Below are 15,076 nucleotides of genomic sequence, written 5' to 3'. Positions count from 1 at the left end.
CTTGGCTAAAGGATGCAGCCTAAGTAATACCGTATGCACGACTTATTTAGGTCCCTGCGGTATTTCAGTCACTCACACGGATCTGCAATTCAATGAGGATCACCACCCCATTAGAACTAATCATGTCAGCTGTGTATCTGACAAAATAAACATTCAGAAACTGTGCTCCTAGGTTCATAACTTGTTTTTGCACTGGGAGTTTTTTTTTCTTCTCTCCCTCATCCAGCATAAAGTTTAATAGTTTTTTTAATATGAAATTATAACATACAAAGAAACTCTCCGTATGCATTCCTCCGCGTAGTTTGCCTCCCAACCAGAAACTGCAGCTGTTAGCTGAGCTTTAACTTGCTCCTTGGGAGTATGCTAAGTATGTTCTTAGTAAATAAATATCATTCCACTAGCTAATGAGAGAATTAATGGCACAACTTATGGAAAACGGACGTAGAAGGATGGGGCAGGGGGAGAAGAAACTCAGCTTAGGGGGAAAATGACCAGATTACCTCTGGGAGTTTTGCCATATTAACATTTCTGGGTTTCTACTGGCAATCACAGGTCCCGGGTCCTAAAGATGAATGAGATGCATCCTGCCTGACCTCTGGTGCTGAGAGAGGTTCAGTTCTAAGGGGGTGAATATGCAGCAACAGCACATATCAGCTTTCTGTGTGCCAGGGGGGTACTGGGGGGTCTTACAATCTAACCATATTGAATCTTCATAAAACTCTAAGTGGAATGCAGGAAGCAATTTATAATTTTATAAATGTGACATGTAAGGTTCAGAAAGGCTAAAAACTACCCCAAAATCACTATACTAGTCTCAGACTGCTATAACAAAATATCATAAACTGGGTGGCTTTATTTTCTCATGCTTCTGGAGGCTGAGAAGTCCAGCATCAAGGTTCCAGCTGATCTGTACCTGATTTGTACCTGGGGGTCCTCTTTCTGGCTTGCAGATGGCTGCCTTCTCACTGAGCTCTTGGGTGGCAGAAAGAGAGCAAACTCTCTTCTTACACCGGCATTAATCGCATCGTGACACCCAACTCTCATCTAAACCTACCTCCCAAAGTCCCCACCTTCAAAAACCATTGCAGTGGAGCCCAGGGTTTCAACCTATGAACTTTGGCAGGGAAGGGGTAGGGGTGGGAGGAAAGGGGGAACGACACAATTCAGCTCAACAGCAGTCACGTACTGAGATAAATCAATATCCAGTCTGTCTGGCTCCAAAGCTGATGTCTTCTCTACTGTATGATACTGCCCAGGAGAGGAGGCTACCTCCTGATCATGGGTCTTCAAACTACTATGATCTGTAAAATCCTGTACCTAATGAGTGTTAAAGCGATCTACGTTAACATTATTCACATGCAGAGATCCCACTGTGTCCTTCACCTGCTTCCTACCCTCCACAGAATGAAGTCCAGTTGCCTTACCATTGTTTGAAGTTATGTATTTATTCATGACCAGATCCTAACTTCCCAGCCTCATGATTCAACATTCTCTGCCACTTACATGGACAGGTATGCCAAACAGAGTAAAGTTCTCCAAACACACACTACTACTCTTTTGCATGTGCCTGGAATGGAATGTTGTACCTACCAGGTACGTCTGTCTCCTTCAAAACCATGTGTCACCTCCTTTAGAATAGCTTCCACGACTCCCCTGCTTCTCTCCAGAGTTAATTACCTACTCTGTGTACTCCTTACGGATCATACATACTTCAACTTTTTCATTTATCATACTTTACTATAGTTTGTTTACTTCTCTCCCCAGACGTCTGTGAGCAAGGTGTGGAAGGGACTGGACACGCACGCGCGCACACACACACACACACACACACACACACACACACGCATCTCAATGGCCCTCTTCAAGCCTAGTGTGGTACCAAGAATATAGTAGGTGCTCAGCAAATTCTGAGTTCTTTTTCCCCCTGTCCCCAAGATTAATCACATGCTCATGAGTGGGAGGAGATAAGCTAGGCATCCAAGTATTTTGACTCCTAGTCTACCAAGATGCACAGGTCCCTACTACAGTCAGTTCCCTTACTAGAATTTTCTATCATACGGTCCTTCCATCTCCCCAGTACCACTCCTTCCCCACCCCCCACCCCCGCCCCATAATGGCCAGGGATCCATGGAAGGGGGATTGTACGTGAGAGAGGCAGGAGCTGTGTGCCATGAGAGCTGGCCTTAAATTTCCCCCAACTACTCAAGGCAACAGGACAGACACATTCACTTGGCCTATCCTGCCTTGGAAGGGAGCACTGAGCACGTTCTACTTCATTAAGGCAGCACTGTGGGGGGCTGAGGTTGCTCTTCAAGTTCATGCCTGGGCTGCAGCTCCGTTATCCCAACACATTCAGACTCCGGGAAGGGAGGGCGTGAGGGCAAGGAACACAGGGCTAGGACAGCCTGTCCTAACCCAGTGTCCCAGCCTCAACACAGGGCTCCAGCTTATCACAGGCTCCTGTGATTCATTAGTTAATGTGTAAAGCATTTGGAAAGTGGAAAGCTAATTAGAAGTGCTAAGTTATTTCATCTCTGCTGTAAAGGAAGCAATGTGAAGCCTAAGGAAAAATTCTCATGCAAATATTTTGGGGAGGCGTGTGCGGTGGAATGTACCTCAGTGAATAGGCTCCATTGAAAGGCTAGATCTCAAAAAGAGAGGCCACTGATAAAAGAATGTGCCTCCATCCTCAATAAACAAACAGGAAGGTAAACAAGTGGGTGTGAGAAAAGTGGACAGGAAGAATCACTGAGGATTCACTTGAGATCTTTGAAAATCTCACTTTAGACAATAGGCTACCGGCCTTAAGACTGTGTATGTCAGTGGGACCTTCAAGGTCTCAGGCTCATTAGAAAGCCTGGGAAAGCCTGTGTCCAAAAGGAACCCCTCCTAAACGTGAAAGCCAATTTTTTAGAGCTCAGAAACATTTGGTAAAGCAAATTCCTGGGGCATGGGAGTTTTCGCATGCGGCGGCTTTGGGGAAAGGGGGCAAAACCACCTGTATTGCCTTCTCGCCTCACAGTTCACGTAGCGGGGCCAATCAACTCATTTTCCTGTTCTCTGAACTCTGTTGACTCAAGCTCAGCAAAACCAGGCTCTTTTCTTTTGCAAAGGAAGCATCTGGTTCCAAGTCATAAAAGAGAAACCCAGAACCCATTGCTGACTGTTTGATAAGCACCTGGGAGGGCACATGGAGGGCACTGTTTCACAGAGTTCCCTTGCAATTACAAAGGCACATGTCCTCCAACTCAGTCTTTGCAGAATTCTAGTTTACCGGGAGAAAGTTGACCCAGCCCGTGGGAGCTGGTCTGCACAAAACTCCAGTATGTCTGCATGAATCCTGGACTCAGACAGAGGGCTAATATGACATGATCACTACTCTCTCTCTCTCTCTCTCTCTCACACACACACACTTACACAGCATATATGTTTCTTACACACATGGGGAGCGAGTATAGAGGAAAGGCCCTGTAAAAAGACAAGCATCAAGATATGAAGGGAGTCAAGTGCAACAACAGGAGTTAAAAGCACATGAAACCCAGCACAGAGTAGGAAAAAGGAATATGTCAAATACTGTTAACGGTTTACCTATTATTGATGGCCCCTTCCTTCTTGGGGCAGTTTTGTTTAGGGAGGACAGTATAACCAGCCCACGGCAACAGATCATGATTTTAGCCGATCAAGATAATTCTGTGCTAGCTTTCCCAGCATTCTGTGCTGCTAAAGATTAAAATGGAATCCAATTTTAGTCAGACCTGAACAGAAATTTGCTAACAGGAAACAGGGGAGGAGTATGGCAGGACCATTGTTTCCCTGATGTAAGAGGAATAGTGGAGAAGGATATGGGCATGATATCTGGAGCTGCAGCAGCCATTCTGCAACCAGAGGCACCAGGCATGAGGATGAATGGACAACATGCTGAGGAGGATAGAGTAGAATCTCTGAAAGAGCATGGGCTCCCGCTGGCATCATATAGCAGATGAAATAAGGCCAACAAACACTCAGAATTTCACGTCAGGAAAATAGTTGGCTTAAGCCGCGCTCAAGTGGGTTTTTTTCTAGGAGGTAGAGGGTACTGCCTTCATTTCATAGATGAAGGCATTGAATTTTAAGGGATAATGCCCAAGATCACGCTGATGAATGGCATAGCCAGGATGTGAAAATAGGTCTATCCTCCTCTTTAATTCATATTCTTTTCCCCTTTTCCCCCCACAAAGAAATCAGGCCATGAGTACCAAATATGTTTCCCTTGGTGTCTTGGAACTTCTGCTGATCAGAAGCATCATCATCAAGAGCCATCTAAAGACTGGGAATTCTGACAGCAATTCTGCAACCAAAACTGGGGTTTCCTGGCTTCGTTGCAAGGCTATCATCAAATCCAGACCTCACTCCTCTCAATTCTCTGTACAAATTCTCACCTTCTGTTTTCTAGCTTTCCTCCCACCTCATTTTTTGGCCCCCCTTTTCCCACGATCCCAAGGCTAATTTAACGGATACCAGATTTTTTACCCTTCTTCTTCCGTAAAATCGAATTATTTCCTATGCAGGCTCCCTCTTATCTTACCCTTCTCCATGGCCACTGATCTCGTTTTAATACTGAGAAGAGGCAAGTGAGGAAGGAGCCAGTATTTATTGAGCACCTATTGTGTGCCAAATCCCAAGTAGGCACCCAATTCTTTCAATAATCATCCATTTGCTGTTCCCCAAATCTTTCTGGAGCAAGGCAAAAACCAACCAAACAAAAAAGACTAACACCGCACTAACACACAGAGTTAAAGGTAATGGGATTACAGAAGCATAAGAATGGAGGGAGAAAAGGAGACCAGTATCTAGAACTGATGCCCTTACTTTGTCCAGAAGTGAAGTGTGTGGCTGAGGACATCTCAAAGGTGCTGCTAAATTAAAAACTGAAAGACTGTATAATGGGGATAACAACAATAATGGGTCTGCCTACTTAATGGGTTGCTCTTAAGATCAAATGAGAAAATAGTTTGTAATCCAGAAAATACCATTTAAATATGAGTTTAGTTAGGGGCGCCTGGGTGGCTCAGTCGATTGGGCAACTGACTGCAGCTCAGGTCATGATCTCATGGTTTGTGGGTTCGAGCCCCGCGTTGGGCTCTGTGCTGACAGCTCAGAGCCTGGAGCCTGTTTCAGATTCTGTGTCTCCCTCTCTCTCTCTGCCTCTCCCCTGCTCATGCTCTGTCTCCGTCTCTCTCTCAAAAATGAATGTTAAAAAAAATATATAAATATGAATTTAGTTATCAACCAAACAATAAAAGCTATCATTTGTTGAATGCTTAGTTAGAATCAAGCATTTACTTTCTCTACACCAACAGAACTAAGACTTAAAACAACCATTAGAGATCATATAATCATCATTCTACAGTTAATAAACCAGACTAGAAAAAATTGAATTACCAAGAAGAAAGAAAAAAAAATAACCAAAAAATGAAAACATATACTGCTTCTAACTGAAGGAATAAAGTTCTACCCAAGTTCTGAAAAGGAAGCCCACAATCTCAGCTGCTCTGCTATCTGGTCTCTGGGCAGAATCTAGCTGTTCTCACAGATGTGGACCAACATCATTAGTAAAGGTCTTTTTCCCAGACAGGATGACAGAATGAGCCTAGTCTTATTTTACAGATGCATGAACTAATAGGAAACTGGTCTTCAGAAAGACCAAGTGAGGCATCGGTCCTATCCCACAGGACACGATTCCTAGGCTTCTGATTCCTTGATGTAAGAGGATGAGTCAATCTTAGGCCATCTTAAAGAGAAAATGGTCAATAACTTTTCACTAACAGTAATTAAGCATGCAGATGGCATTTGGGAAAGAGAAGTTTGAGAGACAAACCGGTTCAAATCCTGGCTACCTCAATGGCCTGGGACGAAGGTACTCTTCTGAAACGCCAGTTTCCTCATCTGTAAAATGGGGATAACAGCACCAACCTCAGACAACTCTGAGTCCGGTAGCAAGTTCAGGCACAGAACCTGGCACATGTGGGTACTTAAGACACAGTACTGATTTGACCAATAAGTCTTCTTAACTTCGTCCAAAGTCAGAAGGAAATGAAATTTTGTCTGTCATTGTATGGGCTTGTAACTGAAATGCTCAAATTCAATTCTAACTAGAAAGGGGAAGCTACTTTTTTTTTTTTTTTTTTTTTTTTTGCCTCTAAGAAATCTTAGTTTCCTGCCTTTGCAGCTCTCTGGCTGCTCCCTGAACTTCTGTGGGTACCCAACCTCCTACAGGCAGAAAGCACGGGGCAGGTTGGGGAGGAAGCAGAGAAGGCTTCAGCTAACTTGAGTGTAATCTCAGGTGACTTTGGTGCCCTGGGCAAGGGCATTACACAAGGAGGGGGAGTTTCTTGGAAATGAAGGGTGAAGGAGCTACAGGACATGACTGCGTATCTGGTTGGTCCAGAGAAGACAGAACTCAATAAACATGTTGCTCTTCCTAGGAGGGGCAAAATAAAGCCTTATCTACCAGCTCATGCATAGCATAAATGGGCAAAAATTAAAGGTAGGGGAGTAAAAAAAAGGGTGAATTACATGAAAACCAGAATCATATCATCACATCAAAATTAGATATGGATAGAAAAATGGTTTAGCCTTTCTGCCCCCTTCCACTCTTTGAAAAGTTCTTATACTATGGTCTCAAAGCCTCTTAGGCAAATTAGGCAAATCTTATTGTAACTGGCATCATGCTGCATTATTAATGTTGTTGTTGTCACTACTATTATTATTATTTTAAATGTCTATTCATTTTGGGGGGGGGGGCAGAGAGAGAGGGAGACAGAGGATCTGAAGCAGGCTGTGCACTGACATCAATGAGCCCTATGTAGGGTTCGACCTCACAAACCGTGATATTATGACCTGAGCTGAAGTCGGAAGCTCAACCGACTGAGCCACCCAGGCACCCCACTATTATTGTTTTTTTAAACATCTGTGTCTTCTACTAGTCTCTGAACAACTTGAGGAGAATTGTTACATCCTACATTCTGTAGGTGTTGGGAATACTATAAGAAATGGTGAGTAAGCAAAGAAAGGAACTTATGAAGAGTTTTGTGGATTGCCTATGCTTCTGTCTCTCAAGCAGAACTTCAGGAATATGACACAGAATGTCAACAGATGGAAATGCTCTCCATATTCGCTGCCTCCCCACCTTCCTTATGCATCCCCACCAGAGGCAGACAATGGGTGACATGCCCATAATTTAGCCATGCAGGGACCTCTCTAGATCAGGTGGTTTCCAGCACAGTGAAGTGTGTGGCTTGTGCCTACGTTTATAAATTTCATGAAGCAAAGGCAGTGAAGTCACACTGCTCGCAGGCCGAGCAGCTAAATGATTTATTAAGCAAAGGTTACAGCACCTGTGCCTTTTTGTCAACAAATCAGGCCCATGCCATGCCAAGCGATTCTTCTAATAACCCAAATGGTAATTTGGTTTTAAATAGCATTTCAGATACCACAATTCTGTTGATGCAGAACAGCGATAGATTTGGGTGGCAGGGAAGAAATGCCTGTTTTTAATATTGTTTGCACTCATTTTTCATCTTAAAGAATTAGTTCTCATTGGAGTTCTGCAGGTTAAGCATTTTATTTGAACATTCTGATTAAACTAGAACCTGAATCAAAATGAGTTCTTTGCTCAGTCCTTCTGTGTGGGAATTGGTATTTCTATTTATTACCTGATGATGAAATATTAACTTTTTCCTCTAAATAAATGCATCCTCTTAATGGCTCTCGTTTTCAGGGATCAGATTAAATTATGGGATGCAATTGAAATGGCCATTGGCTTTCTGCTATTTGAGATGAGAGCATGTTCTCTATTATATTATATCATTCAGTGGGCGTGCAGGGGACATTAATAGTGTCCAAAGTGAAGTAAAAACTCTATGCCTCAGAGACTTCTCTATACATTAATATCAACTGTTCCTAGGACAAAGTTGAAAAATAAGAGATTTGGGGTGGGACCAAGCGGTCATGGTGTCTCAAAACAGACGGATGTTCTGAAAGCTGTAGGGAGGTGGCCACCCCCGATTTTAATGAGTTACGAAGTGGGGGATGCAGAGGGATACGAGTCAAATAATGATAGTAGCAGAGGTAGCAGGCAAGTGAGGCAGAAGAATGGGGCAGATAACTTGGCAGGAATGTTCGAACACAGCCACGAGCTGCGGTGAAATGTACAACGCAATTGCAAGATGGTTTGAAAGAAAACTAGCTCAAGGCAAGGCTAAAAAGAAGGCGATTCCATCTCAGTGAAGGGAGGAATTCACTGGAGGAAAAAAAAAAAAAACAGACTGGAAGGGAACGAGGAGAAAAAATGGCTTTCAATTATCCACGTTATCTTTCCCTACCAATCATTACAGATGATGAATTGGTGCAATAAAAGCCAATATTCAATTTTTCCAATTTACATGGAAAGAAGGCCATAATATATTGTTAAAGGGAAGAAACAGCAAGTTATCAAACAGGGTATGTAATATGATCTCATTTTTGCAATATACTTGTATGCATAGAAACAGTCTGGATGGATTTATATGGAAATGTTAACAGTAGGACTACAAGTGATTTTTATTATTTTTCCCATCTGTATTTTCCACAATTAACATGCATCATGACTGTAATGAGAGAAAGTCATTATTTTTAAACTTTCTTATGAATCATTTAGATTCAAGCAATGTATGCTGACTACCCACTATGTGCTGGGCATGAGAATCAGTACTTTGAGAGAGGTCAGCACACAATTACTGTGGATTTTGTTGATAAACTGCCTACTTTTCCTATTTGCTTTACAGAATTTCACGCTCTTCAGAGGTGAAAGGGCCATCGGAGTTTATCGAACGATTACATTTTAAAAGTTGTGGTGAAACACACATAACATAAACTGGACTGTCTTAAGCTAATTTTAAGTGGACAGTTTAGTGTTATTCAGTACGGTCACGCTGCTGTGCAGTCATCACCACCAACCATCTCCAGAACTCTTTTCATCTTGCAAAATGGAAACTCCATACCCTTTAAACAACGACTCTCCATCCCGCCATCCTCCCATCCCGCAGCCACCCTTCTATTTTCTCTATGAGTCTGACTCCTTCAGGAACCTCACATACATGGGATCATATAGTATTTGTCCTTTCAGGACTGGCATCTTTCACTTAGCATGACATTGTCAAGGTTCATCCGTGTAGCATACTGCAGAATTTCCTTCATTTTTAAGGCCAGATCATATGCACTATACCACATTAAAATGGTGTATGCACAACAAAATGTATATGCCATATTTTGTTTATCCTATGTGTCTGTGGATGGAGACCTGGGTTGCTTCTACCTTTCGTCTATTGTGAATAATGCCAAGTACATGGGCGTACCAATACCTCTTCAAGACCTTGCTTTCCATTTCTTGGATATATACTGGTGATTAGATTTTAATACGGTCTCAGATTTAAAAGCAAGGAGCATACTCATAGTATTCCAGAGCTGAGCATCAGTCAGTGTGGCTCACCAGCATGTGAGGCCTTCGTGAAGCACAATGGCTAGAGAACACAGGCCTTGCAGTCAGCAAGCTGGGTACAAATTCTTCCTTCACTTCTCACTGCTTATGGCCATGGGAACATGAATAATCTCTTTAGGTCTCAGTTTCCACATATAGAGTGGAGATAATTATAGCTACCCTATTGGGGTGGCTGCAAAGATTAGTTGGGAAATGTACCTAAGGTACTTAGTACACAGAAAATGCTCAATGAATAGAAGCTCTATATAATTAAAGAATACTTTTTTAAAAGTTGTTGTTGGTTTTTTAAGATTTATTTTGAGAGAGAAAGAGAGAGAGAGCTGGGGAGGGGCAGAGAAAGAGAGGCAGAGAGAATCGCAAGCAGGCTCTGCGTGGTCTGCACAGAGTCTGATGTGGGGCTTAGACTCACGAACGGCAAGATCATGACCTGAGCCAAAACCAAGAGTTGGATGCTTAACCGACTGAGCCACCCAAGTGCCCCAGAGTACTTTTTATAAATAAAGTTCTTACTTTCTTTATAAACTGAAAGCTGCCTATTTAAAAGGTCTAAACAGTCGTTCAAGTTCTATCTGCTACAAAACAACAGAGACCATATCTAATCTGTCTCCTATAAGTCAATGCTTCAGTTATGTTGAAGAGATTTCCACTGGGAACTGGTCTTTTGGAGAAAGGGACACCATTTGACCTTGCATTTGTTCATGCATTTGTGTATCTCTTCTGCATTTGTAAAGCTCAAGTACCTGCCTGGCTGACCCTTCAATTTTACTTCTCTAAAGGTAGAAAGCAAAATGTCATCTCTCCAGAAAACTTTTCTATACTTCAGTTAATACACATTTCATGCCTCATCAACAAAAGCATCAAAGGTAGAAAAAAATGCAAGCTTGTGTAGAAAATTACTAATCTGCAGGTCATGTTCAAATTAGGTCTTAAAAAATTCCTGTAAAAAAAGAAAATCCAGACTCACTTCTGAACTAATGTCTTCTCAAAAAGGAGATTATTTTTTAAGAACATGACCATTTTTATCTACATCTATACATGTCTAACACTTTAAATGGTTCCGGAAAGTAGTTCCTTTTTTTTTTTTTTTTTTTTTTAAAGAGTTAACATATACTCCTTAAAATTAAAAGATTTTGAGCATAGGGGCACCTGGGTGGCTCAGTCAGTTAAACCAAGCGACCCTTGGTTTTGGCTCAGATCACGATCTCACAGTTTGTGAGTTTGAGCTCTGCATCGGGCTGGGTTCTGCACTGACAGGTAGGAACCTGTTTGGGATTCTTTCTCCCTCTCTCTCTGCCCCTCCTCTGCTTGCACACTCTCTCTCTCTCTCTCTCTCTCTCTCTCTCTCTCTCTCTCTCAAAATAAATAAATAAATAAATAAAAATTTAAAAAAGATTTTGAGCATATCATTTTTACCTTAGGATATATACACACATTTTTTTTTTTTTAAATGACAACTCCATTAGTACAGTTTCTCATAAGACAATTGGGATGGTTTTCTTCAAGATGAATGTGGCAGGTGTAACTGTGGTAAGAAACATTTAAGCTGTTGTCCCTATGATGCCAAATATTTAACAGAGACCAAAAAAAATTCAGTTCCAGATGCCAAAATTGGGTCTAAATGACATCATTCATCCAGATGCGTGGAGAATCTGGATTTTTAAGAATTGAATTTTTGTGGTCAACATCATGAAGACTCAGTTTCTGGGTTAAATAAGGCATTTGTGAAACAAAGCCTTTTGGAATATAACACGTTTTGATTATAGAGAAACAAATTGAAAGGAACACAGGGTACCATTTCAGTGCTATGAATCACAGATTGTATAAAAAAATACTATGTAAAGTACAAACAGGACATTTCCAAACTGCGCATTTGAGGTTCTTAATGAAGTAACCCAAGCACTCTGGGGCTTCAAGAAAAGCAATCATTCAATATAGAGCCACTGTCCCCGGTTCTCCCCTCCCACTGAACGTGAACACATGAGCCAAAAGTACAAAATCAAATTTTAATGCATCTGAGGTAATTATTCAACTTCCAATTCACCAGTTAAGCATTTGAAGGTGTAGGAAAATAAGCAATAAACCGGAACAATTTTATGGCAGGTCCAGAGTAGATGTTAATCCCAGAAGCCAAGGATATGCCCGCTTCAGGAGGAACAGCAGAAGTGGGAAATTCAAGAGTTAACCTGCTGCCTCCCCTTTTTGCTCCCCTTCCCCTCCCAGCTGCCTCCTCTGAGGCTGTACTTTCTGTGACCCCGCTTTGGAGTAAGGAAGGCTTCAGATGCAATGTAGTTTCACCTGCACTGTCGACACAGCAATAAACTAAAATCCTTTACAGAGTGAGCAAATGGACCCAGGAAGGCAAATCTATCCCGTTGATAAGCATCTGGTCATATTCTTATAAACAAACATGAGTAGTTACAAATTTGGCATCTGGAGATTACACACCCAGGCATATGCACAAAATATCCCAGGGAATTTTTTCAAACAACATGCTGAGAACCTCACAAAGAACATACTTTATGTCAATTATGATAGTATATAGTTCCATTCTAATTAGGAAATCAGAGAGTAGTTCCTTTCCAAACTTTAATCTAATTCTATTTCACAAACTTCAAATATCTCTACATCTACTACCTTTGAACTCCAAAAGTCTCTCACTGTTTCTTAATGAACAGCAGCCATTTCAAAACTTTTAAAAGGGATTTCTTCTCCTTGACCTATACTAGGACAAAACACAACTGTCTACTGAAAAACAAGCTCTAGATGTCGTCGTACACTCTTTTCTCACTCACCTACCTCAAAATATGACATTATAGTCGCATATGTCCCCTCCCACCCCGCTGCACCTTGCTCTCTAGTGGCCAGCGTAACCAGTAACAAATATCACCTATTTCTGCACCAACACCAGCAACTTAATAGGACTCAGAAACCCTCTCTTTTCTTTTTTTTTTTTTTCAGAAAGTTTGCCAGGTTCCTGGGGACCCTATAGTGAATACAGAAGAGTGGCTGGTTCCCCCATTCCCTGGATGCACTCTGATTTTAACAGCAACCAGAGTGGACTTTTCCAGGTAGAGGTGTACTTCCATCTGCTTGCATGCAGAGAGACCAGAATTCCTAGACAAGGAAACACACGCTAGCTAGCACTGGGAAACCTTTCTCGCCACCGCAAAAGGAGTTCTGGCACAGAAGCCTTCCTCTTCTACCCTCTCGATACGAGAAACGAAAAATCGCAGACAGCGTTTTCCAGGATTTCTGAGAACACAGGGAAATGTGGCTGTAGGGCCAGGAAGGTTGGGGTCAGGAGGAAAGGGGACCAAACAGGGGCTGGGAAATGCAGCCTGTTGTGCCAAAAGACGAATTACAATGCACCTGATGAATAAAACAAGCTGCACCACATACAGAAAAGATGAGAGCGGCCCACCTGTGTCTGTTGAGGGATATTTACAAAGCTTGGATCCCGTGGTCCAACACTGACGAATCGGTTTGCGGGGGAGGTGCTGGGTGTCGAGTAGGCTGTGAAGGGAAGGGACACATGCGTTCAGGAAGCAGCACGAGATTGCACACACAAACAACACCAAAACACACAGTCTCTGAGCCTACGCAGCTGATTAACAAGGAAATGTGCAAACACTGTAGCTAGCAAAAGGGATCTGGCTAGCAAGGGCATTTGAGACAGTCATAAAAGGGAAGGGGTGTTGGCTTCTAAAGACTGTTGGAGTAAAACGATGTCAAATTGGTGCTCAGATGAGTTCTTTTCTCCTTCTGTCATACAAATTAGAACATGCAGGACATTTTTGCAAACTATACTTTCTGAGTTAAACATGAGCTCAGGAATCAGAAAGAGATATCCTAGTCCTTACAGCACAGGGAGAGAGAAATTAGGTAGAAAGGGGGAGGAAAGCAGTTCATTTTACAACCTTGCTTTTCACACTATTGCATTCCCCAAAATCATAAGACATTCCTGTGCCTCTATAGCTAAATACTGAAGAGGAGTCTTTATAGAAGAAATTAATGGGTTCTCCAGAAAGGAGGTGGAAAACCATTTAGAACCAGCTGTCTTTATAGGTCCCAGGAGAGTGTCTAGAATCTCTATGATGCACGAAATGTGCTTAAAATATTAATATTTGGGGGTGCCTGGGTAGCTCAGTCGGTTAAGTGTCCGGCTTCAGCTCAGGTCATGATCTCACAGCTCGTGGGTTTGAGCCCTGCATTGGGCTCTATGTTGACCGCTCAGAGCCTAGAACCTGCTTTGGATTCTGTGTCTCCCTCTCTCTCTGCACTCCCCCCTCTCAAATATAAATAAATATTTAAAAAACATTAACATCTAGTCTTCCGAGCCTAGAACCTTTCTGTTAAAGGTATAAACTATCAAGATCCTGTGTAAACCAAGCTATCACCCTGGAACCACACTTCAGTTTCCTATCCTTTCACAGTAAAGTTTTGTTGTTGGTTTTTATATATACAGAACTGTATATATATTTTGGGTTTTACATTTATATTTGCGAGCTTCACTGTAGTTTAGTGAGAAAAAAACTCAGCGGCTTTGGTGTTTTGTTGGCTTATAAATCCAAATGTGCATTTGGTCCTTTGGTGTCCCGCAATACCCTTCTCTATCACAAACTCCCAATATTTATTCGCATTCTTTCTTTGTACTAGAACTTTTAGATAGACTCTTGCTTCATTTCAAATCTGTTAACAACGCTTGTAAAAGGGGCCAAATTTTTCGAACGAACTCTAGACACACACCATCTAAAAGATGAAAAGCGTCTTCAATTTTGAAAAAGCACAGATAACTGAGGGAATCATACCAAATCCCTTTGCCAGATTTCTTTTTTCCTTTTTGGCGTCATCCGCTTTGTTTTTGATTTTCTGTTTTACAGAAAACCGCTCGGACTTCTTGTTTCTTTTGTGAAGCACAAAAGATATCTAAAGATAAAATTTCCACCAGTTTGGCCCAAGTCCTGTTGGTCATCTTTGGTAAGAGCGAAGTCACCCCCACCGATCTGTGATGGTCACATGGTGTGGCTGTGTTAAACCAGCATGGAACAGTGGATGGACATGAGGATCCTCTGATGTCTAGTAATAAGAAAGTTTTGTTGTAGTATTTGTTTTAGAAGGATTTGTCCGGTAATAGCTTTATATAAAACAATCTAGATGCATGATGTGTTATACTGTCTACTCATGTGAATCTACTGATTTCCTTCCCAGCCCATCCAACGTTAGACTAAATTGAACACAATGGAAAAATACCTGTCGATGTAGCCTTTCTGTATGTACCTCTCACTCACTGGTATGGCAGAAATTTAAGTTTTTAAAAGTTCAGTAAAAGAATTTTTGTTAATTGCTTTATTCAGCCTATTGCTTTGCTTCGAGATGGTTTAAGAAGTTTCCATAGAAAATTATTATTGAAAATGATGGACTATAATTACCTGGTAGTGAATTTACCTGCTCCTAGGGCATAAAGAGGATGTGGGAGAGATAAGGAGGAAGCTAGTAGATGAAATAACTTGTCAAACCTCTCAGTGGTTGGGGGGGGGGCGGGGGGAGTGCTCCTTCACA

At 41.9% G+C, this 15,076-nt stretch overlaps 1 protein-coding gene across 8 annotated transcripts in view; it reads right to left on the bottom strand.

The window, feature by feature from the left end:
• Positions 1 to 15,076, bottom strand: part of NFIA (nuclear factor I A) — a 368,084-nt gene that overhangs the window by 20,174 nt on the left and 332,834 nt on the right. For 6 of the 8 annotated variants that reach the window (XM_027059035.2, XM_053214155.1, XM_027059034.2 and 3 more), the window contains one exon: positions 12,939 to 13,030. The exons of the other annotated variants lie outside the window; for them this stretch is intronic. In XM_027059035.2, the coding sequence (XP_026914836.1) occupies positions 12,939 to 13,030 (92 nt within the window). The remainder of the gene's footprint in view (positions 1 to 12,938; positions 13,031 to 15,076) is intronic. 8 annotated transcript variants of the gene reach the window in all.

Source organism: Acinonyx jubatus, chromosome C1, assembly GCF_027475565.1.
Source record: "Acinonyx jubatus isolate Ajub_Pintada_27869175 chromosome C1, VMU_Ajub_asm_v1.0, whole genome shotgun sequence".
Taxonomy (NCBI): domain Eukaryota; kingdom Metazoa; phylum Chordata; class Mammalia; order Carnivora; family Felidae; genus Acinonyx; species Acinonyx jubatus.
Note: the sequence above shows the minus strand (reverse complement) of the source record. Positions and strands in the feature narration are given on the sequence as shown.